Source organism: Etheostoma cragini, chromosome 16 (genome assembly GCF_013103735.1).
Source record: "Etheostoma cragini isolate CJK2018 chromosome 16, CSU_Ecrag_1.0, whole genome shotgun sequence".
NCBI lineage: Eukaryota > Metazoa > Chordata > Actinopteri > Perciformes > Percidae > Etheostoma > Etheostoma cragini.
Window position 1 is genome coordinate 16,881,410 of NC_048422.1, and position 22,773 is coordinate 16,904,182.

General features: G+C 41.1%; 1 protein-coding gene across 2 annotated transcripts; it reads right to left on the reverse strand.

The window, feature by feature from the left end:
* Positions 1-1,273: 1,273 nt before the first annotated feature.
* On the reverse strand, positions 1,274-19,378 carry LOC117959812 (zinc finger and BTB domain-containing protein 7C). 2 transcript variants are annotated; one of them, XM_034897111.1, is made up of 4 exons: positions 19,191-19,378; positions 3,200-3,937; positions 2,407-3,080; positions 1,274-1,976 (listed from the first exon to the last, which is right to left on the reverse strand). In XM_034897111.1, exons 2-4 carry the CDS (start codon positions 3,908-3,910, stop codon positions 1,361-1,363), a joined length of 2,001 nt encoding a protein of 666 aa, XP_034753002.1. In that variant the 5' UTR covers positions 3,911-3,937; positions 19,191-19,378; the 3' UTR covers positions 1,274-1,360. The 2 variants fall into 2 exon arrangements, with proteins under 2 accessions (XP_034753002.1, XP_034753001.1); XM_034897110.1 differs by lacking the exon at positions 19,191-19,378 and adding an exon at positions 9,944-10,330.
* Between the last annotated feature and the right edge of the window lie 3,395 nt (positions 19,379-22,773).

Here is a 22,773-nt window from a genome sequence, read left to right on the forward strand (position 1 = left end):
ACACACACACACAAACACACAAACACAGACCAGATTTTCTGAAAGTAATACTGCCGAAGAAGAGCAAAGTTTTACATTTAGTGTCTTTATAAAACAGATTTGCAAAATATAGCCAAGGCTCATTCATTTAAATATGCATAAATAGCAAGAAAATACTTTCCCATTTCAATTCAAATCATTTTTGAACTTCTTTATACACAAATCAAAGATAAACATATGAAAAACGGGGCTAAAACCCTCGTGAGTTGTTGCAGCAGAGAAAACAAGCATACTGTAGCTAAAGCGGCAGTTAGATTACTTAGAAATGTACATCATGTGAAGACACAATAAACATTAAAACAAAGTTGTATTCAAGTCTGTGACATATCAAAGTACACATCTTTGGATGGATGCCATTTTTTAAAGATCAATATATATATATATAGTTTTCATCATCAGCAACGCAACCGTAATTAACACCACCATGGCCAAAACGTTTTTTTGTCTATGTACAATAGTGCAGACGAGGATCTTAAATCAGAACAAGGCAGTGAAAGGATAACAACACATTATCAAATGTCCCGATTCATAAGACTTCAAGTGGGTTCCCCTTGTTTTGGAATACCATTAAATAACTAAGTTAGGATCAAACATACGTCCAGGACATGTGCCAGACAACGCCCTCCTGGGATAAACCATTTTTAGTGTGGTTTTTTAAAGCACTGGTCCTTTTTTTAACACTTAAACACAACCATCCAAAATAAAACTCACTGTAATTTGTTTGGATGAAGGTCATTTATGCATTTTGTTAAATTGTTTAATGTCTACTCCACTGAAATGTTATAATAACCGTTTTCTACAATACGTTTTTGATTACTTCGTACATTTTATTTGTTTTACATTCATTATAGTCACTAATTCAACATTTTACCAACTGCAATACGTCCTGCTCTGATTTATAGATATATATGTTCTTGCATTATACTTTTCATAAAAGCCTCATCTCATCTTGCTTCAATTCAGAGGACATTGAATTATGTAGTCTTTGAATTTAATAGTTTTTTAGACAACCCTATAGATGAATAATGCAAATAATATATAGAACAGCCTTCCGATATGTTTTCCTTAGCAGTGCCGAACTGTTCGTCTCCTCTTAAATGCTATCAAAATATTTGTAAACAATTATTCAACATGACATCTGTGAAATTATTTAATTAGGCTGCGTTTTCCAAAAGAGAAAAAAACAAGCCAGCAGGCTTCAAAAGTCTCAAAAAAATCTCACTTTCACTTCTTAAAAAGGTGCTTTAGCTTCCTGAAGCAGAACAGACAGAGATTAAAGAGACTTTCTTTCTTGTCTTTTTTTTCTTCTACAGACCACAGTTCATTGGGCCGGCTCAGGGATGGGTGGAGCACGCTCCAATCTCATGGTCCAGGGTTCAGAGGTTGCAGCGTAAAATGGAGAGTGGGTAAGCACTTCTTCTCCAGCCAGGGCGAAGGCAAACACTCCCCTCTGCCTCCCTGCTCCTGCCTTCTCCTCCTCTACGACATGCTTCCCCTCTGCTCGCCGTTCCTCCCTGATCTCCCTGCCTGCGCCATCCCCGCTCTTAAATCCCACACCCCTGTTGCCAAGCATTCCCCCAAGTCCGTGACTCTTGACTCCTTGGTATGCAGGGCTTAACCCGTTCTCCTCAAACCGGTTGGTGGCAGCAGCGGGGGGGCACAGGAAGTTGTTGGTGGATGTGGACCGCCAAGCAGCTGGCCTTCTTCCTCGTCGGGGGCGGGAGATGCGGCAGCTCTGCCTCTTGATGTGTCGATGTAGGTGGTCAGACCGTGTGAAACTTTTGTAGCAGTGCTCACATTGGTACGGACGGACGCCCGTGTGGATACGCAGGTGGTTCTTTAGGTCGTAGTTGTGGACAAACTTGGAGTTGCAGTGGAGGCAGATGTAGGGGCGCTCACCAGTGTGCTTCCTCATGTGGATCTTGAGTTTGTCTTGTCTGAGGAAAGAACAAAACCACGTTTTCATACACTGTTTTTTGGGTGGAAAGGTCGATACAAGTTTGCATTTCTTTACCCTTTCAGATCTTGTTTAGTACAAGTGAGTTTAAGAGTCAGTAAAGATGATTCAGCTCTGCTCTTTAATACAGGTGGAAAATATGCCAAAGAAAGAGGATGTTGGTGAGTGACATATCACGAATGCAAAGAAACCAGTGGAGGGGGCTTTCCACTTTAAGCTCTTTGATATTGAGATTTGGTGAAAAAATATTAACCACAGTCAAAAGATTATGGGGTACTTTTCTGTTAACCCTGCAGTTTTACATTACTTCATGCTTTGAAGTCAAAACGCACTGAAACAGGAAGATCTCAAGTTGATTCCTATGAGGCTTTTTAACACTTTTAGTGAAGTAATGATGCTGCTTCACATACCTGGTGAATCGTACTTCACAGATAGTGCACATGTACGGTTTCTCCCCGGTATGTGTCCTCATGTGTCGTGGCAGTTTCCCAGCTCCTTGGATGACTTTGTTGCAGATTGGACACTGCTGCGACGCTTTGGGCTTCATCTTCCTCTCCTCTTCCAGCTGCCAGGGAGGGAACAGCGCCCCCAGGTGGGATGCGGAACTCAGGAAGCTAAGGTACGACCGGAAGTCGGCTTCATCCTTTAACTGGCCCAGAGCGTGACCTTCGGACGGCACTGACCCAGCGTTCATGCCGCTGCCTAGGCCCGAGCTGACAAACTCTTTCAGGAAGTTACCGTGGAGATGACTCAGTGGGATTTCCTCTTTCATCTCCTCCTTTATGATTTCTCTTTTCACAGCTAGGTCGAGGGGCCTTGAGGCCTCGAGCGGTGCAGATTTGGGGAAGGCATGGGGGAGCCTGCTTTGCTGTGAGGCTCCTGTGTGGGGATGCTGGTGGTGGCTGGGGTCCAGGAGCTGCTTGGGGAAGGCCGGGAACTCGGCGGCCCACATAGAGGGGTAGAAGCCTGGGAGGAGAGGGGAGAAGTTGGCTCTCCTGTCCAGTGTTGACATACGGGGGTAGAGACCCTCCTGCAGGAGAGACTCGATAGAGAAATCCTTCAAAGCCCGACTCTCCATACTCTCCTGCAAGACAAGACACATGAATATTTTTCATCAGCCTTTTTGAACTTTAAAGTCAGATTTTCTTTTGCCTTGACAATACAATATCAGTAATAGAAATAAGAAAATAACCAGTGAAATACCTGTTTTCCTCGCACGGTGTCTGGAGACTGTGACTGCGAGGACTCTCTGTGCAGGTCAAACTGCTGGTGGTATGTGGAGGTGCTGGGAGGAGGCAAGTCCTCTGTCCCCGGAGGCGTCTGCCCCCCCCTGCTCTCCGAAGACTGCAGGGACCTCTCGCTGACATTGTCCTCCTCATCCTCCTGCTCGTCCTTCCTTGACCCCTCCTCCTCCTCTTCCTCCTCCTCTTCTTCCTCCTCCTCATCTTCCTCCGCATCCTCCTCTTCCTCTTCTCCCTCCTCCGCTCTCCCGCCGCCGCCTCCACCCCCGCTGTCCATGATCTCCAGGCAAACGTTTATGATGCAGGGAATCTCCAACATCTGAGCTGCGTTTAGGATCTCTTTAACATTGGACGCCGTGACAGTCAGAGTGGAGGTGTAGGCAAACTCCAGGATGGCGGTGAGAGAGTCCGGAGCCACAAAGTCAATTTCGTACACGGCCGCCGTGTGATGGTGATCCCCACCGTCAGCGTTGGCCACTGTGAAGAGTTTCTTGAAGTACTGGCTGCAGGCGGCCAGAACGGAGCGGTGGGTGCGGTACTCCTGGTCCCGAACAATGAGGATGACATCGCAGAGCAGCCCTTCACGACGCTGCTCATTGAGGCTGCAGAGGACATCACTGCTGTGATTTGGGAAGGGGATCCCGATCAGGTCCTCTTCTCTGTGATGAACCATGCTCCTCTCTCTGACTCTGTTGCTTATCTAGATAAAAGGAAATAACGGTCAACTGGGAAATAAGGTCAAACTGAAAAATACATCATTCTCTGGGCCCATTTTCTTCTCAAAGACTCCATTAATCCTCACTTGTATTGTTTTACTAATAGCCTTGTCTTTAGTGTTGTGCCTCTTATGTGATGTCATAAACACTTGCAACAGTTTTGAAGGTATGTTGAAAATCTTTAGTCTGTCAGGATAAGAGTATTCAGTCTGTCACACAATAACAAATATTTTTAACACATTTCCACAGTTGCAACACTATTTCCTAATCCAAAAAAAAGCAATTTTGTTCACACACACAAACATTTGACAAGAATGTCCATGTTGTACAATTTGTCTGTCTGAGATTTCCTGAATAAATAAAGCCTAACTAATTAACAAGGAGATTTGTCAAAAGGTACCATTTTGGTTTGGATTCCGAAACAACTTGGCAAAGAAGTTTAAGAAACACAAGTTCTTATTGTGTAGCTGATTGAGTTGTTTGTTTGTCACATGGACTGAGGAGTCTTTGAGAAACCTGAAACACCTGCAGAATGTTGTAAAGTGATTTGTTTCAACGTGTTCTCTTTGATTTCCTGTTGCTATCGGATGATAGCTGGGCTCAGTAATTTTCACAAATCAAATCCACATAGTTGGTTTTTTCACTGACTCAGTAAACGAAGAACCAGCATCATAAATAAAGAGATAAAGCTGCACTTGATTTTGCAATAGGGATGCTACTTAGGAGGAAGTGCCAACTGAAAGGTGAGGGGGGGTGTGCGTTAAAGGAAATAACAAACCTGTTCATTAATCTAAAACCTTGAGCTAAAGAGTGCATTAGGAGTGATATGTGATCCAGAACTCGGTGTCACTGATGACAAGCAGCATTCACTAGATGGAGTATTTTCAAAATGCGTTAATATGAGTAGATAGAGGCTGTTAACCGAAGCCAACATTGTTAATGATTAGTGAGTCTCGCGCTAATAAAATATACTGAAGGCATGCTAGTTTGTGTGTCATCTGTGTACCAAAAGAAACAAGTGGTAAATACAGCATGTCCCTTTTTGAGCTAACATCATATCAGCTAATATTTGCCTTAAATGTGCCATCACAAATTCTTGTAAAATATTGTTGCGAATGTGTGAGTTTGGGAAACCCATCATTTTGATAGACTTCAAACAGAGTTGGCTTTTCTTGAAATAATATTTTCCTTGTTCTGTTTGACACTTGGTGATAAGTGCGTAAGAATTTCTGTGATAACGTCTGTCCCTCTTGTCTGTCTCTACCAGATGTAAGCACGGAGCGAGCTGATACCTTCATTTGAACAAAACGAGGTGTGATTGGGATGTGGTGAAGAAATGAAGAGAACAACAAAAGAGGTCAGATTGTACTCTAGATACTGTATCCTGTCAAAATGCTTACGTATGCAGTCTATCCTCTCTGCACTCATTTAATTTACAGCACGGGGACTTAAGAGCTTGATATTTTTTCACACACAAATCTCTGTTCACTTTTCTTGAAACATTCATTCCACAGCTGCCTGAGTTCCTACCTGTTGATTCACTGTGCTGTTGTTTACAGTTATATACAGTGATAAAACTTCCTTTGGCAGGGTGCTCATTCATTCACATCTATGAATAGAGCTTAAACTTAGCCGTCCACACTTGGTGGTCACTGGAGGCATGTGTAGATAAATACTTTGAAGCGGGCCCGCTCACCACAGCTGCATTGTTGACTGGCTCTAAATGGGCCAGGGCTAAAGCCACACAGACCTAAACACACACACACACACACACACACACCCACACACACACACACACACGCGCACACACACACACACACGCACACACACACACGCACTGAGTGTCTTGCTATTCTCCAGAGGAGAAAAAAACAATTTCAGAAAATCCTTTAGTTCACCTGCAGGTATACAACTTGGACACCAACCTTACATGTAGTTTATTCTTGTCGATCTTGTTGCTAGGTAACAGTTGCTATGTTCACGCCATTGATACAGTGTGGTCATAATTAAAATGTCTATAGAGGGGGTGGTGGTACAGGATATAGGCCCACAGACCTACTACACAGAACTCAAACTACCCTGATGGGAACACTGGAACAAAAGAGCCACAGAGAAAGTTGCTGATGAAATTGTATTAGAAAAAAAGAAATAATTCATGGAAAAAGGGATTAGATCTGTATTGAATTTTATACAAACCCTACAATGTAATGTAAATCCTGTATTATAAACTCAGGTAACACATTATTAACATTATAAAGTAGGTAACCGCATTATAACTTCTTTCACTGATTGTTTTGTGCGGAAAAATGTTGCCTCTACAAAGACAGAATAATATCCTTTTTCTATTATGTTTCATTTCATGTCTAAAACATTCATAAAAAAGTAATATCCTGGGTAGAAGGTGAGAGAATCTCCAGTGATAGAGCAAGGGAGCGATCAGATGGCCCTAAAAGTTGCCTAACAGGTTGCACAAACACCAGCGGAGGGGCCCCTCCCTGTAACAGCCTGCCAAGGCAAACAATAGTGCAGATCTTGGAACAACACAGAGTGGATAAAAGGGAGAGAAAAATAGTCTGACTGGGAGGGCTTGGTGTACCCACTGTCATTCGTTTACTCTCCATCCATCCCACCCACTCCTGGAATTATGAAACACGTGCTGCTGTTGCTGTTTGTTCGCCTTGTGCCCCAGCGAGCACCACTCCCCTCTGGTCCCACTGTTTGCCTGCCACGAGCTAACGCTAGCTCTTAGCGGCCAGCCCCTAATTACAATGTGGAGAGGATCTAAGGAGGATGTGCCACATAGACAGGGAGGGGAGGAGGGCACCGCTTTCCCACCACAAGGTCCTGGAGCGACATTTCATCAGCCAACCAGTCTTAACCCTTCACACCCCACCCCTGACCCCCTCCACCCATCAGAGCAGCCAGGGTGGGGATGCCTTGTGAAAGGGCTCTGATAATTACTGTTGAAGTCATTTGACTCTTTATCCATCTTACTGTTCCAGTAAAGTCATGGAAGGACTTTTTTCTTTATTGATAAAACTGAAAGTAAATGATTGTCATCCTAAAACAATCTGCCGTTATTAGGTGACACCATTTTTCAATAAATAAGTATGAAAAAGCATATTTTGTTGCAATCATAAGCTATAGCACCCATTTCTGTTTATCACACTAATTCAGCATCACTGAATTAATTTACTTATAAAAAAAAACTTCAGATCCATGTGTAAAAACTATTTATACCGGGATCAGAATCAGCTAAATTATTAAGCTGACCTCTAATAGACAGTCTTCCCGTTCTGTCCGTCTCTCTTTCAGCTGCCTGTACTGGCCACGTCTCCTCTCATGCCTCACTTAGTCACTAACACTTTCAAATCAGCACTCCCACCCCAAATTATGTGTCACCTTCATTCAGTGTCATTTTTCTCCCAGGAACTTAATCTGCTTTCTGGGCTCTGACCCCCACCACCACCTCTTCCACCACCTAATCAGTCTCCTCTTCCTCCTCTCCTCTTCCTCTCTCTGTCTCTGTTGCAGCTGTATCATCATTATGCCCCGAGTAGAGTGGCTAACTTGTCCCCAGCCCTGACCGCTCAGGCCACAAATCAGCAGCTAATGTCCATCTCAACCCTTGTCACAGGCAGACACTCATTTGGCCTGTAAGCTACAATACCCAAAGCCTAGTTTATCCCTGTCAGGCCAGTGCATTCACTTGACCCACATGCTAAATCACCAGCAGCCAAAGTTTACCCCTGTCACCAACTGCCCATACCAAACACCTGCTAAACAACTGTCACAGATGGACAATTGCACGGACAATAATTTATAGTATTGACAGCCAAAATTCACCCCCTTATTAGGAGTAGACATTCATTTGACCTACTGTGTAAGCTAGTCCATTATCACCAGTAAAACACTGTTTCTCCAGGAGACACTTTCTTGGTTGGAGTTTTAAATGACTATTGTCTGGAGCCTATAGGCTGCAAACGGGGAGTTTTTAATGTTAATTGCTGTCAACTTGAGCAGGTGAACCATATATAATGCCAGTTACACAAAATAGGCAGTGTTTTTATCTTTACTGTAATGATGAAATGTCAAGGCCAAATTTGAGCATTTAACTGTCCAAGTTTTGCTTAACAGTTCAGGGTCGCTTGAAACTTATGTGTGCGAAGTTTACACAGAGTTGGTGCACATTTATTCCACATTTACACTGTTATAAAACAATGGTATTAATTATCATTTTGGTAGACAATCGGCCTGCGAGTTTGTAAAAATCTAGCACCATTAACCTCACTTTAACAGGGATTCTTGTTGAAATGTTTTATCAGGTGTACCTATGAAATGGTTTACTACAATTGCCTCAGAATATAATAAATAATGTATGCTTTTAATTAATACTTATATTTATGATAAGTTTGATAAATATTTGAAGAAAACACTGGGTCTGGTCTTAAGAGTTCTGGAGGCCAATTTAACTCGCGCGGCTCCTTAAAGAGCCCGATCTCTCCAGTCTTCAGGGGGGCCTGCAGCTACACGCCATTATCTCACTCTCACCCTCAAAGTAAACAAAAGTTTATGGTTCACTGCTGATTATCCGCTCAGTGATTAAAAATGTTGCTTCTAGACTATTTTCCATCCAACGGACAGATTCCTTATTTATTCTACTTATGTTTCTCTGTTTGGTCCGAGTATAGTTGCCCAAATGAACAGAAAAAGTTCTATTTGAGATTGGTACAATATAAACAAATATATTTTTTTGAAAGATTAATACAGTATTATTGCAATTTTATAATTAAGCCTTGATTAAAAATGAATTCAGTTGTATTTTTATGATATTTTAAAATGGCTCCATGAATTACCATGTTGAAGAGTTAAAAGTCAAAAACCTTTACACACTGGCAGGTGCAGGTTGAAAACTGACTGCAGGTAATGAGACATAATCAGAGTTACAATGTGTGATTAAGCAAACCTGTTATTAGTATGACATTGATCTTCAAGGAATTTCTTGTCACAGTTTGTGAGCCTATTGAGTAGGTGCTTAACTACAGGTACTCTTTTAAAGTAACTTAAATGTTCTAGTATCTGATAAAGTAACAATACTTTACAGAGCTATACAGCATAAAGTCTACCCTTATTTTACATTTGTAAATGCAGCTAATTTTCTGTATTTTGTTTCCCACCTCCCATTTCTCCTGCATGTTTAACAATTGTTTTAATTTTGTAAGTTTAGAATTCATTGAGTACAAACTAATCTTTATACGTGATTGACAAACAATTACTAGTAAACAATTTTAATGGTAATACTGGTCATGGAATTTTGTAACTACATGAGGTAATAGGTCTATAAGCTGGCTGACAAAAAGCCTGTTGTAAACAGTAATTTACAGCTCAGCCTCAATTCCAAAACATGTTTTTATTTTGTCCAAACTCACAAACATCCCATTTATCTTTATGAATTACCTGAGTATTTATTTTGGATTTGAAGGAGAATGTCGTATAGATATGGAATATCTAAAAGTGCAATGTATAATTACTGTTGGTGACAAAACACATACTTAAGCCCACTTTAACTACTATGTTTGACATTTCCAAGACGTGCTGTGAAGCTATAAATGCTCATACTATTTCCAGAATTCTACAGCCCAATATTTACACTAGAGCAATAAATAATTACATGAGTCGTTACGCAACTTTATTGACCTGTTTGCACCTTATAAGACCCTTTTATGATCTACAGCTAGTAGGCTACAACACTCATACAAATACTACTAAACACAAAAAAGAACACAAAGCATTGCACGTGTGCTTAGTGTAATATAACGCACAAGTGCAAGCTTGTTCCCACACTCTAAAACTATGTGAAAAATTATTATAGACATATACACACAGAAACACACCCATATGCATACTCTAAAACTCTGGCTTTCACATAAATTCACACATGTCTTGATACGTTCCCCAGCATTCCACAGCGCTCAGCACCCATCACCTACCGTGCCTTCAGTTTCTTGATTCCCCTCACGTGTCACATGTATTTCCAGACTACTAAGAGGCTCTCTTGCTCCTCACTTGACCTCTCAGCATTGCCCTTTTTAATTGAAACGCAGCTGCCTCTCTCTTTGCCAGTCTGTCAATCAGTCAGCCAGTCAGGAAATCAGTCCATTCACAAGCTCCTCACACCGGCCACGGATGCCCATTCACAAAAATACATTTAAACAAAAAACAAAAAACACCCAAGGAGGAATATCCAATGGAGAGGAGCAAAAGCAGCGCAACAGAGGAGAGCAGAGTGTGATTCTTGGGTCTGTCTGTGTAGCAGAGTGTGGAGTTAAGAGTCAGGCTCACTGTTGTGTGTGGCTCATAGGACGAGCGAGAGAGTGAGAGGAAGGGAGGGAGGGCAGCAGCACTGCGCTGAGGAGATGTCGCACCACTAGTTTTTATAGCAGGGTGGGTAGCTGGAAGATAATAATACCCCATCCTCCTCCACAACACAAGTTTAAGCGCACTGTGTAATAAGCCCATGGCGCAGACACCCTCTGATTTAGGTCAGACAAAATGAATTTTTAGTTGTGTTAGAGTGGATTTTTGGTATAAAGGGACTGGGGCAGAGAAACTTGAAGGGGTTGTTTAGGGAGACTAAGGCAGGGTAAAAAAAGTAAAGGAGAATGAGAGAGAAAAGTAAAAAAAAAAACTATTTTGTGCACCTCTGTTGGTTAGTCTCAAGCTGAGATGAAGAGATATACATGACTTAAAAGTAGTCACACAGAAGCAGAAAAAGAACTGCAACTTAAAGCTAGTTAGTTTCAGTTTTGCACCTGTTTAAAATGGAGCCTCTTTCCTCTTAAATACAGTTGCACCCAAAAGTAAATGCTGTTATCAAAACTAACATTGAAAAAGCTCTTTGAGACGTCTGTGCATGTGATCAGACAATGTAGGGTAAAAGATAGGCAAAGAGGTGCACGCTGGGCAAGTGTAGCCCCCATAAACACTCAGTCACAACAGACTAATTAATGAGTACAGGGTGTGCTAACCCTGTATTCAGAACTCTATAAAACTGGCTGATTCAGTCAGTGGTGGTAATTTGAAAGGAAATATTACTTAAAAGCTGACGATATCTGAGACAGAATTGAACCACAAATGCTGAACAATACCACAAGCGACTCACTGTGTGCAGACTTAATTTCCTTTTTGTCGAAACGTTTTTTCTTTCTTTCTTTCTGTCTTTCTCTCTTTCTTTCTTTTTTAACCTAAGTTTTAAAAACCAGGTTGAAGAGTACAGAATGACAACGTTAGCTCTGTTTTGAGTCAGAAAGCCGCCAAAGTAGGGTAACAGTTGGTGAGCACACCACTACCTCTATCTGGAGTAGGAGGAAGTTAATGCAGAAAGGTGTAGAAATAAGCCATTCTGTATAGACTTCAGTGTAGAAGAGGAAGCTTGTTTAGAAGGTGTTTGAGGAGATATTGAACGTCAAGAAAATTTGGAGAGAGTTTGCTGTAACAAGTTGGTGGCAACAAAACCTAATGGTACAGAGCATGGCTTAAAAAACTGCTTCCTCAGGTTGTGTATCAAGTGTGTGTGTGTGTGTGTGTGTGTGTGTGTGTGTGTGTGTGTGTGTGTGTGTGTGTGTGTGTGTGTGTGTGTGAAAAAAAACGGAAAGAGAGAGTGTTTCATTTGCTTTCACAGACAGGCCAAATGTAATGACATAACACATTTACAGTATCTGAAACAGCCTTTGGGCTTTCCTGTGTGGCATTAATAAACCACGCCTACTTAATACTTAATTTAAATTAAGGAATAATAGGAAAGTTTTAACTTCTGAGTTATATATCATTTACACTTAAAGATGATGTTTTGTTTGACACTACTAAAAACTAAGTTTTTGTTATTCAAATAGGTAAAATATGAAGTCATCCATTGTTATCGTCGTGGTTAAGAGACCTTAAAATCTACCAAATATTTCTAACCATCTATAAATCATAATGACTGTGAAAGCAGTCAGATTGTGTTGAGTTAACCTCTACAAACAAGTAGACATCAGAGTGTACATCAGACTGCTATGCCCACTTCCCCTTGGGGAAAACATGGACTAAAGCAAACCACAGTTCATGCCCTGGTGGTTTACACTGTTTTGTACAGGGTGAGAGCCGAGGCCAGCTCACATTGGCATCTAGTATATATAAACAGGGTTAGCCACTAACTGCTAACAGGCCAGCCAGACGGCAAGAAAAACATTTGCCATCTTATAAGATTGGCCATCTATTCTAAACACGCCGTTGCCGTCATAGCAGCAAACTGTAAGTGGTACCTGTGTGCATTACTTTGTTACTAACTCTAAAACCTGCAGGTTCTTGTACTGCAAACTGCAAATGCCATGATAGGCACAAATCAGTGGTAATGGTACAGACATGCAATGTGTAAAAGACACTGATTCGCTATGCAGCTCATTTTGAGGTGTAGATTCATAAGTGATTCAGCCCAACTGCAATGCACACACAGTACAGCCTGCCTAATGGCTAATAGGGCAGATTTTAAATGATTATTAGGCTTGCAACAGTTGTAGATATTGTAACACAACCATGAAATCCATTACATTATTATCTAAGGAGCAAGAAAAATGATGTCGGTTCTTCAGTGTTTTATCATTCTGTAGTATAAAATCAGCAGGCAAAATATTGTCTGTTGTGAGTCTTAGGCTACATCAAGACATGGTGTGTCTTGTCGCTCAGTCTGAGTGCCAACAGTCACAAAACACGAAGACTCAAGGGGCTCAGTAAGAGTCATCTGTTTTGTCTGTCTGTCTGGCATCTCAACGTACCTGTTTACTGCCACCTGCTTCGCCCAGCAGGATACACGTTCCAGGACACCAGATTGACACATTGGAGGGGGTATGGGGTGTGAAGCGTCATTACAAAAAGTTGATATCATGGAGACTTTGACGCTGTGCAATATAACAAACAGAACAGTAAGATTTCCCTCAGAAAAGAACTAATTAGAATATCTCAAACTGAACTGTAGCAGCAATACAGACACATACCATAAAGCAAACAAAAGGACGCACTCACAGGCTTGTGATATTATGAATTCAGTTCCTTGATGGTTATGAGACCTAGTATCCCTGAATGCTGATCTTTTAATTCTGTTAATATTATTAGAAAAATGTTTTCACTTAACTACCTACTCTATAAGGGGGAGGCTATAACTGTTTAAATTTGGGGCTATCGGAAACTTTCCTGCCAAAATGCATCAGTTGTTTAGTTTCAGGAACCACTCCAAAACAAGATGTGTTTTTTTATTTATTTAAGAGGAGCAATGGACAGTCATTGACTGTCCCAGAATGAGCTCAATAGCTAAATTTGATCAGCAGTCTCTGGGCAGGCAAATCCACCAAGGAGTTCAGGCATCAAATGTTATGATTCGGGTACAGAGAATACACACTACAGGCTACACCATACGCTCAAGTGACAAAGCACTCTAGTGGCCGGAGTAATATTGAGTCTTGTCTGTCAGGAGAAAAGGAAGTCCGGTGACTTGCTTATAAAGCGCCAAAATCTACGCACAGGGAGGTCAGTGGTTGAGGGATAGGTCAATAAAACATACATTTTAATTTGGTAGATATTTCCTTAGCTATTGATTTCTCGTTTTTAACCGACACTAACCATGACAATGAATGCCACTTAATCTCAAAGTTACACACGATCTGCGATAAAACTGCTGTACACTGACTGTGCCATTGTTTTCCTATGGGGAGAGTGGTGGAGACAACATGGTGGAAGCTCTACCCTTGGCGTAGTGCACCACCCAGAATTGCGCTGCGCTCAAAGTTCAAATGATTTTTAACTTTACCTTGTTGCTGCTGACCTTTCAAAGCGCAACCAAAGCCAGAAGCAATGATGACGTTTAGCCTACCTGCGCTGCACTGTGCCTTTGTGCCAAAGTAATCGTTTTAACATGATCTTTTCCTAAAGTTTTAGTGCCTAAACCTAACCAAAGCTTAACCATAACACTTTATAAACATGATGTATTTTACAACATGGACAAATGACGTATTTGGTGGTTTAATTTGAAGGAATTGTTGGGGTAACTGCATACATTTTGACACAGTCTCTTTTCGAAGGCTTTCATATTCCTGCACTCATTTGTACACTTCTGTAGCAGTGGAAGTAGTTGTGTCAGTAATGAAAATAGAAACTAGAGAGAGAAGTTCACAACAGGTTTCAAGTTATGTAGCAACGTGCACATAGTAAAATAACGTTAAAAAAAAAGAGTTCTGGGAATTACATACCAGACCTTTCCTGGATTAATAACTGTAGAGACAAACATAACCAGCCCAAATTATGCCCTTTACCCTGATGTAAAAAAGCCAGCTGTGGCCTGGTGTGGGAGAGAAGCAGGAAAGGGAGGCAATCATCCCCACACAGTCTAGAGATAGAGCATCGCAACAGCCTCCCAGGTCTACACCCCCTGTCTCCAGTCCAAGGACGGAGACAGACACACAGACGCAATGTTGCTTAAACACAAAGAGAGGGAGGCAGGCTTGTGTGCAACCTACTGTACACTCTGCCTCTCTCAATCACAAAGACACACACCTATCTGTCAGGTCATTAGAACTCACCTTGGAGCATGCCATTCGGATGAGTGAGGTGAGGGCGTTTCCTTTCTGCTGACCTTTCAGTTTGTGCTTTAACCGTCTACTGTTTTCTCTGTTTTTCAAACATCCTAATTATTATTGGAAGCTTTGCCAGAAGGGAGGAAAAGTACACAATATGCATATTTAGAGCATCGAGTACTGAAAAAGTCAGTTACAGTGTTTCACAGGTGGCCATAACATTGCCAAGTGTGAGGATATCTTGAAGGTCTGTGGCGATGTTTGTTGAAGACAAATATGATTATTCTTTATGTTTAAGGCCACGTTTATTACGTTGAAATGTATTCTGAATACAAAACTGCAAACTAAATGTACTTTAAAAGGACTTAAACCTACCAACCACCACTTCTACGTTGCTACTTCTGAGTGACTCTCAGTATTGTGTTGTGTTCCTTTGATTTGCGTGGTGTGAATATTTGTGTGTGCGTGTCTGTGTGTTGGGTGGGTCATGGGGTGAATGAGGATAACTCCTTATGGTGATAACGAGAAGGAGGCCAGCCTTGGCGGGACAGCCTCTGTCTGCCCTAAGGTAGTGTGTGTGTGTGTATGCATGTTTGTGTGTGTGTGCATGCATGTGTATGTGTGTGTATCAGCAGGAGAGCCCTCGGGCACTCTGGCACCTCCTAATTAAAAGCAGTCAGGCTGCAGGGCAGGAGAGACAGATGCCTGTCATGACACACACACACACACACACACACACACACACACACACACACACACACACACACACACACAGGGTGGCGGACCACATTCAACCACATGCATCCTCACAAATACACAAGTGTGATGCGTAGGTCAACTATTTTTGGACTCACACCCAATGTTATCCCACCCACTCGGGTATCACACAGGTAACTAATCTCTATCTGTACCAAATGACAAAAGAGAAGCCATGAAATCAACACAACAGTAACATAATTCATGTTAACAAGGCTGCTAATAATCTTAGACAAAGAACATGTTTACCTACTGTACATGTATCCTTTTTCTACCCAACTGGTTTATATTACTTACTAATATAATACTTATTTTCAGGGTGAGGTTAAAACTAATTTGGCTAATTTGGGTTAAAAATCAGTGAATGAACTCTCAACCTGCTGGAGTATGGAGTGTGGCCAACTTGTTCACCAGTGACATATACCCCCCCCACACACACACACACACACACACACACACACACACACACACACACACACACACACTATCATCCAGTCGTGACCCATAGACACATCTCTCTTTCTCCCCAGCTCTGAATGAGACACAATTGTGCTGAATGTCTGTTACCTACAGAGTCTGTCACATTTTATCTCTGTTCCCCCATGTACAACCCAGAGCTGCAGGCGACCACATATAGTACTTAGCAGGCTAACTGCTGTTTGTCTGGGGTGGGTGGGTGGATCAAGGCATGCTGCTCTCCTTTCTCTCCCAGTGATTAGATAGCATAAGCAGGCCAGCTAGCCTAACCCACACACTCATGTCTCTAAAACCGCCATCCAGGCCCGCTTTCTCTCTCGCTGCCTCTCACACACAGGTGGGTGGACCCACTTATTCAACCCAGATCTTTCTTTTAGACATTATGAAATCATGCTCTCTTTTTCCCTTTTCTTCTTAGCTTCATCCAACACCCTGATGCTGAATGACATTCAACTTTGTCTCCCGCAGCTCTTTTCTACAAAGTAGAGCTTGATTTACTAGGTGATAATTGTACCTAATTGCAAAGCTGAGAATCATGTCTGTCTTTACTGCCGCTCGTCTGAGGCTGGGTGGGTTGCCATTGGTCACAGAGGCCTATTTTCTATTATCTAGGTAACATTCAGGAAACACTCACATTGTATATGTAAAATGCTTCATTGCACAATACAAATTGTGGTCCCCGCTGACATTTTAGCTGTTGTCTATCACAGATAAATATTTTTCTGATGACTTTGACACTAGTTAACAAACACAAAAACCACTGCAAGAGATATCCACTGTGATTAAGTAAAGAGCATGCCAAATTAAGTGCTATAGTATTATAAGGAATTTATGAAATAATAGTTTAAATGAAAAGTGATTTGTGAGGTTATTGGGTTTGCGTAGCTGCTGCCGTGTTGCAATTAAGTAAGTGTAAACTGATACATTAATAATAATATACAAATGTCTAATATTACCAAAGTCAGGCTGTAGTTTCTCAAAACTGCTAAAGAGTTAGTTGGGGGCAGGATGTCGCCCCCCAGGTGACGTACCTGGTAAAGTATGTGATTGTAATCAATCACGTCATTAAATAAAACTACTGATACGTGATGAAAAGGCTGGGACAGAGGGGGGGGGGAATTGAGCAAATGGAGTAATAGTTAATGGAAAGAAAGACTATAGCTTGAAAAGCAGAGAGATAGAGATTGAGCCGACCTCTGGGAGTGCGAGAGCCTGCCTCCCTGGCGGCTTTGTCGTTTGAGCCAGGCGCTATGTTTCGTGAGGATCGCAAAAGTACACAAATCCCACAGAAGGAGCTTTTTTGGCAGGGCTCAGGCCTCCCACCCACGGCAGCCTCTTCAAGCCTCCTCCCATCCTCTATTCATCTGTGAGGGGCGGCTTACTCACCCAGCCCAACTCCACACACGCACGCACGCACACAAAACCTGGACATCAATCCAACGGAGGAGGGCGGACACGCACACATGCACACACAAACAGTTACTTGGCCATTGTATACATACAAACTTGCGTGCATTGCATTAACCTGTACAGCAGGGCATTAGAGACTGATTTCAGAGAACTAGATGACTCTGTGTCATGGGGGGTTAAATCAGTTTGTGTATTGTTGTGTAAATGCTGTTACATAGGCATGCCCACACGCTGTCAGGTGGGAAGAAGGCGGGTGGACTCATTCACTCTGTCGGTCTCATAATGAACACATTGCACCATTTTGCATTTATTGAGCTACGTCCTCATTTATTTTCCTGACACATTCAGTCAATGTACTGTATTAAGTCAAGTACTTTTGCACGTCCATAAACATTTACACACACTATAGGATGCATTTAGAGATAGATAGAAAAGATAATTTTCTTTATATTAAATATTGGCTTGTCATATACAGCATACTATGGGCGAGATTGTACAAACATAGAGAAGCCCTGCAACAAAAGACCTGCAAGGAACAGGTTCAATCCTGGAGAGACAGCGGCAGACAGAGGGCTGTAGTCAGGAGGGTGTATGACGAGAGTAGGTGTGGTAGTGTTCTACACTTTATCCCCATCTAACCGCCACTGTGACAGGAAGAGAGCTCTGTAGGTTCTGCTTGTGTGTGTGTGTGTGTGTGTGTGTGTGTGTGTGTGTGTGTGTGTGTGTTTGTTTGTGTTTCATTAATGATAAAGGCTGATAAAGGTTTAAGGTGGAAGCATGTCTCTTCTATACATGTGAAGTACTTCAAGTCCTTTTAAAAGAAAAGTGCAGGTTTTCATTTAATTTTGTTATAGTTTTGTTTTGTAGTCCACTTGCTGAAAAGCTGTGCTTAGATCAGATTTTTTACCTATTTTTAGACCACAACTGGGGACTAAAATGATTTACATGAACTGAAAAAGTTTAAAATTGTAGTCAGTGAACAGATTCTTTGAAATGAACCACTAATGCTCCAAGACAATGTCAATTTCACTAAAAGGAAAATGGAAAGGAAAAAGAGATTTGACAAATAGCTTGATCATTTTACTAACCATTCAAGTATAATATCTCAGATTGGAAGATGGAACAATGCAATAGCTGGTACGTGATCACCCTTTTATAACACTCCTAAAGGTTAACATTTACTCATGCTATTTGGTAGTGGGGAGGGGCGCGGGGGGGTCACAGACAGGAAGAGTGAAATAATCTTGAATGTCACACCTCTGCCCCCACATGTCTTGCACAGAGAAGCTGAATCCGAAGTATAAAATTAATTACTAACTGAACTAACTGAATTTCTCATTTGAAAATAAAAGTTAATTTCAAGATAGATTCCCGGACGACAGATGTCATCCCGTTTGTTTTTGTCGTACATTTAATCTTACAACCACTCAGGTAGCTTCTTGGTGACAGAGTCGTGATGATAACAAAGACACATATAATTTAGAGATCTAGATAATAAATAATTAGTTATACAAGCTGCTGCTGCGATAAGTAAAAGTACAGAACACACTGGAACAGATTTTAAAGACATGATATAATGAAATCATGTCTTTAAATTCTGTTCCAGCTTTCGCTTGCTGTTATTTGAAGAGGTAGGCATTCATTGCGATCACATCTGTTGCAAGACACACACAAGAAAGTTTCTGTACAGCACTGAGAATAGCTGAACATCCCTTTTTTTACTCTGTCCTATTATAAAAGGTTTGAAACGTGGAGCAATTTGCAACTTAAAATGGGAACACAGGGGAACCTGATTCTACAAAAGGTCAGCCATCCTGATTCTTGCGCTCAGTAAGTAGCCGATGGCTCTCGCATGCTTTGAAATTTTGCCACAACACAGAAAATGTGAACCTCTCATTATGATTGAAATAGTATAGCAAACAAAGAAGAGGAAAGAAAAAGAAAAAAACAAAAGAAAAGAAAGTAAAAGAGACAGTAAGATGTAACTGACCTTTTAAGAAGTGAAGTTTTGATTTCAGTTCCTCTCTCATTCACTCAGTCCTTGTCAGGAAACTCAACACTGTCTCAGCACTGGCAAACTTGTGAAAGTGAGAGCAGGCGAGACGAGAGACTCAAATTTGCTCTGAAGGTGTGTCAGTGATTTTGAGGAGTGAAAAGGTACCGTTCCACGAAACGGTTATCTAAGAAACACAACAAAACAAAAACTGCTACACCCACCAGCCTCAGCCAACACCCCTCCCTCCCACTAAACCAAAAGTATTTGGCAACGTTCCCTACAAAGTCCACCTGTGCTTAGGGGAGGGGAGTGACACGCACTCACACTCACTGGGCCAAGCCTGAAAACCTGCTTGCGAGCTTGGACTGGGTGGTATGGTTATGGCTGGGAATAGGCAGAGCTGAGTCTTGGGCTGGAGGACAGAGGGGGAGGACGGTTGAAAGGCTGCTGGTTGGCCTGAACAGGGCCTGAAGGTCTGAAACCAGAGATGAGGCTACAGAGCAGGGGCAAAGGCCAAGTCAGGAGCAAGGAATCACTGAGACCGGTAATAAAACAGCCAAATTGAGGCTGATGAAAGACAGCCTTGAGATTTCAAACAAGGTAGAGAGACGAGTGGGGAAGAGGTTGTTTCAGTATAATGCAGGGTTGAACCAGTGGGTGGGTCTTTGCTTGTGCCAAACAGGAGCTAGAGGGGTTCATATCAGGTATTGAACAAAAGACATATCAGGGTTGAAATAAAGAGTCAAAGAAAGGTTTAGTGATAGAGAGTGTATTTGGGCGTGTGCTTTACTGTACCAGCTCGTACATGGCAAGACGTAAGAACCATTGTGCTGCTATAATGCAGCGTAATGGGAATATAATAAGAGGGTGTAATCAGTTATGTAAATGCTGCTGAAAGTGTCATATCAGGTGATACGAGAGCCACGTGGTCTAATAACTCAGACGAAAGGGATTTTGTGTCTTTTGGCCAGTAAAGAAAATTACATAATAGTGACTATATCTACTGTATTCTTTAGCAGTGTTAGCGTATAAAGGTGTTTTTTTCTGTGTTAGAATTATGGAAAATGAATGCTTGTAAAATCTCAATCAAAGCATCTTTGATCAATTTTTTAGAACAATGTATCAAATGAAAATGTGACAAAGGTGGAAATGAAAAAGTAACAGCTGTAATTTTGTAGCATATCATACACATTGTTGTGCATATGTTTTTGTACAATATATGAGAATGTGTTGCATTTCTCAAAATGTTTAAGATTTTTTACAAGTATACGTATTTCTTTAGATGACAGCTGTACATTGTAAACTGAGTACCCCAGTATAAGAACGCATACAAGGCCTTAGCACCAGAAGTTTTAATCAAAGTTCACACAAACTCCAATCATAAATATTTTTGAGATTATTTTTCTTATGCTGAACCTGCTTAAAACAACATGATGCTGTGGTTAACGGTCATTAGCATACATTCGTTGGCAAGGTTTACCACCCTGTTCATTACTGGGGCTTCTCAGAAACTTCAGCAAGAGGAGACTCATCAAGGGCAGTGCAGCTAAACATACGCAGACTTTTGAGAATTTTTAACTTCTCGCCAAATTAAAAGTTAATAATTTTGTGCAAATTCAGATTTTGTATAAACACGTTTTCTCTACAGCAAGCTTTAATATTAACTCCAACACTGATTTCTCTAATGGTTTTAAATTATGTCTCTGAATGTATTTCTATTCTAAATAACGCTGGGGTCCAGTGTACAAGACTATCTCCTTTGAATAAAATAAAGAAAAAGGCTTACAGAACACAGAGCAACAACTCTAACACCCAGTTACACCCACATGCTTCTGTTGCTTTCATCCTGCCACCTGCGGAGTGGGTGTGACCATCCAATCCACTAAATCTGTCAGATAGACCTGTTTCTGCTTGCGGGCAATGTTTTGGGTAATGGAATCTATTTTATGAATAGCTTTTGTTGTGTTGCATGATTTTGGTTAATGCTGTAGGCTCTTCTCCTCTCCCCACACAAGGATAAAAAGTATAAAAAAATTTAAATTAAATATAGTTATATGAACAATTATTAAATGCTGATCATTTGCTGTGCTCCGACAGAGAGATGTTAAAGGTAAGTTCAGGATGCTCATAGATTAAAAGCTGAAAAAAGCATGTTTTATTTGTTATTTTGACTAAGATCGGTGAAGTTCTGTCCAGGTCTTTTTTTTATTTTATTGAATAAAATAGTTAATTCCTCTGGCATCCTGGGCGGCCTCTAGCACACCCAGTAGTATCGTCCGCCCCATGTCGGCTGAGTCCTTCCTACAGCGGCCCGGGCACTTTTCTGCGTGCTGTCCCCCATCTATCTCCCCCTTTCATGTCTATCAACTGTCAACAAAGGACAAAACGCCCACAAAATATAACCTTAAAAAAAAAAAATCTTCTGGCATACGTCACAGTTGCTCACGTATCAAAAAGAAAAATGTCACAAAGAAACGTATAAATATGGTGCTAAATATGTCAACAGGAAGTAAAGAAACAGGTAAAACAAAACAAAAAGAAACATAACACAAACGTGACTAAAATTGTGTTTATAATGAGGGTGAATTACCTTGAAATGTGAAGTTATTTCAATACATGTAACAAACCAACCATTGTGTCATTGTGTTACTATTTTTAAACCATATAAATTGCTATAAAGCTGTAAAGCCACTGCTTTTGAAAAATGTCAATCTGTTTTTTCAAGATTTCAAGATGATGTCCTCAAATGTCTTGTTTTTTTCGGAACTCAAAGATATTCAGTTTACTGGCAGAGGAGTTTAGAAACTAGAAAATCTTCACTTTAAGAAGCTGGAATCAGATACCATCCTTTTTTTAAAAAGGACTCAAACTGATTAATCGATAATCAAAACAGTTGCTGATTAATTTAATAATTGACAACTAATCGATTAATCTCTGCAGCTCTACTTTAATCCACAGATGGATTAATTGACATATTGTTAGAGCAGAATAGAAAAAGGAACAAAGCAACAAATTAAAAGGGACATCCTAAACCCCATGACCACAAGCCATGATCAGTTTGTAAATACTTTAAAGGTCCCATCTAATGATATAGTCTATTTTTCTATTTATCTGCTACATGTTAAATAAACAGCATGTCCACCCTCTTCCTGTTAGAAGTGAAAATTGATCCATCAAGCTAACTAGAACTAGAGGCAAAAGCGTGGGTCAGAGGTGTGTAGGTGTGTGTGTGTGTGTGGGAGATGTCAGTTTGCAACAACATCTCTAACGTTATCGGCAGCTCTCTTTGCTTTTAAAGGTTCAAACATATGTTGCCTGACACCCAAGATACAAACATCTACCACCTTTTTGACCTCCTACACCTCCTCTGGGAGTGGGGGTGTATAAAATGAATGATCCTCAATAGTTGTCATTGTCCAGTTTTTCGCCTTTTCCTTGCTTGGTATTACAGTAGGGTAAGTCCCAACATGGCAATGAATGCCATGCAGAAACTTAACCAGACATTTAAGTGACCTACATGGTCATTCTAGGTTAGCCCATTACCTTCTGGGGGACCCAGGCAAAAAAAAATATTTGA

What these genes read in the sequence shown, in the direction of transcription:
- LOC117959812 (XM_034897111.1), bottom strand. Translation starts at nt 3,910, where the DNA reads ATGGTTCATCACAGAGAAGAGGACCTGATCGGGATCCCCTTCCCAAAT. An exon ending in ACACCGTGCGAGGAAAACAG is followed by an intron (nt 3,081 to 3,199) that starts GTATTTCACTGG and finishes CTTGTCTTGCAG; the next exon opens with GAGAGTATGGAGAGTCGGGC. An exon ending in TGTGAAGTACGATTCACCAG is followed by an intron (nt 1,977 to 2,406) that starts GTATGTGAAGCA and finishes TTCTTTCCTCAG; the next exon opens with ACAAGACAAACTCAAGATCC.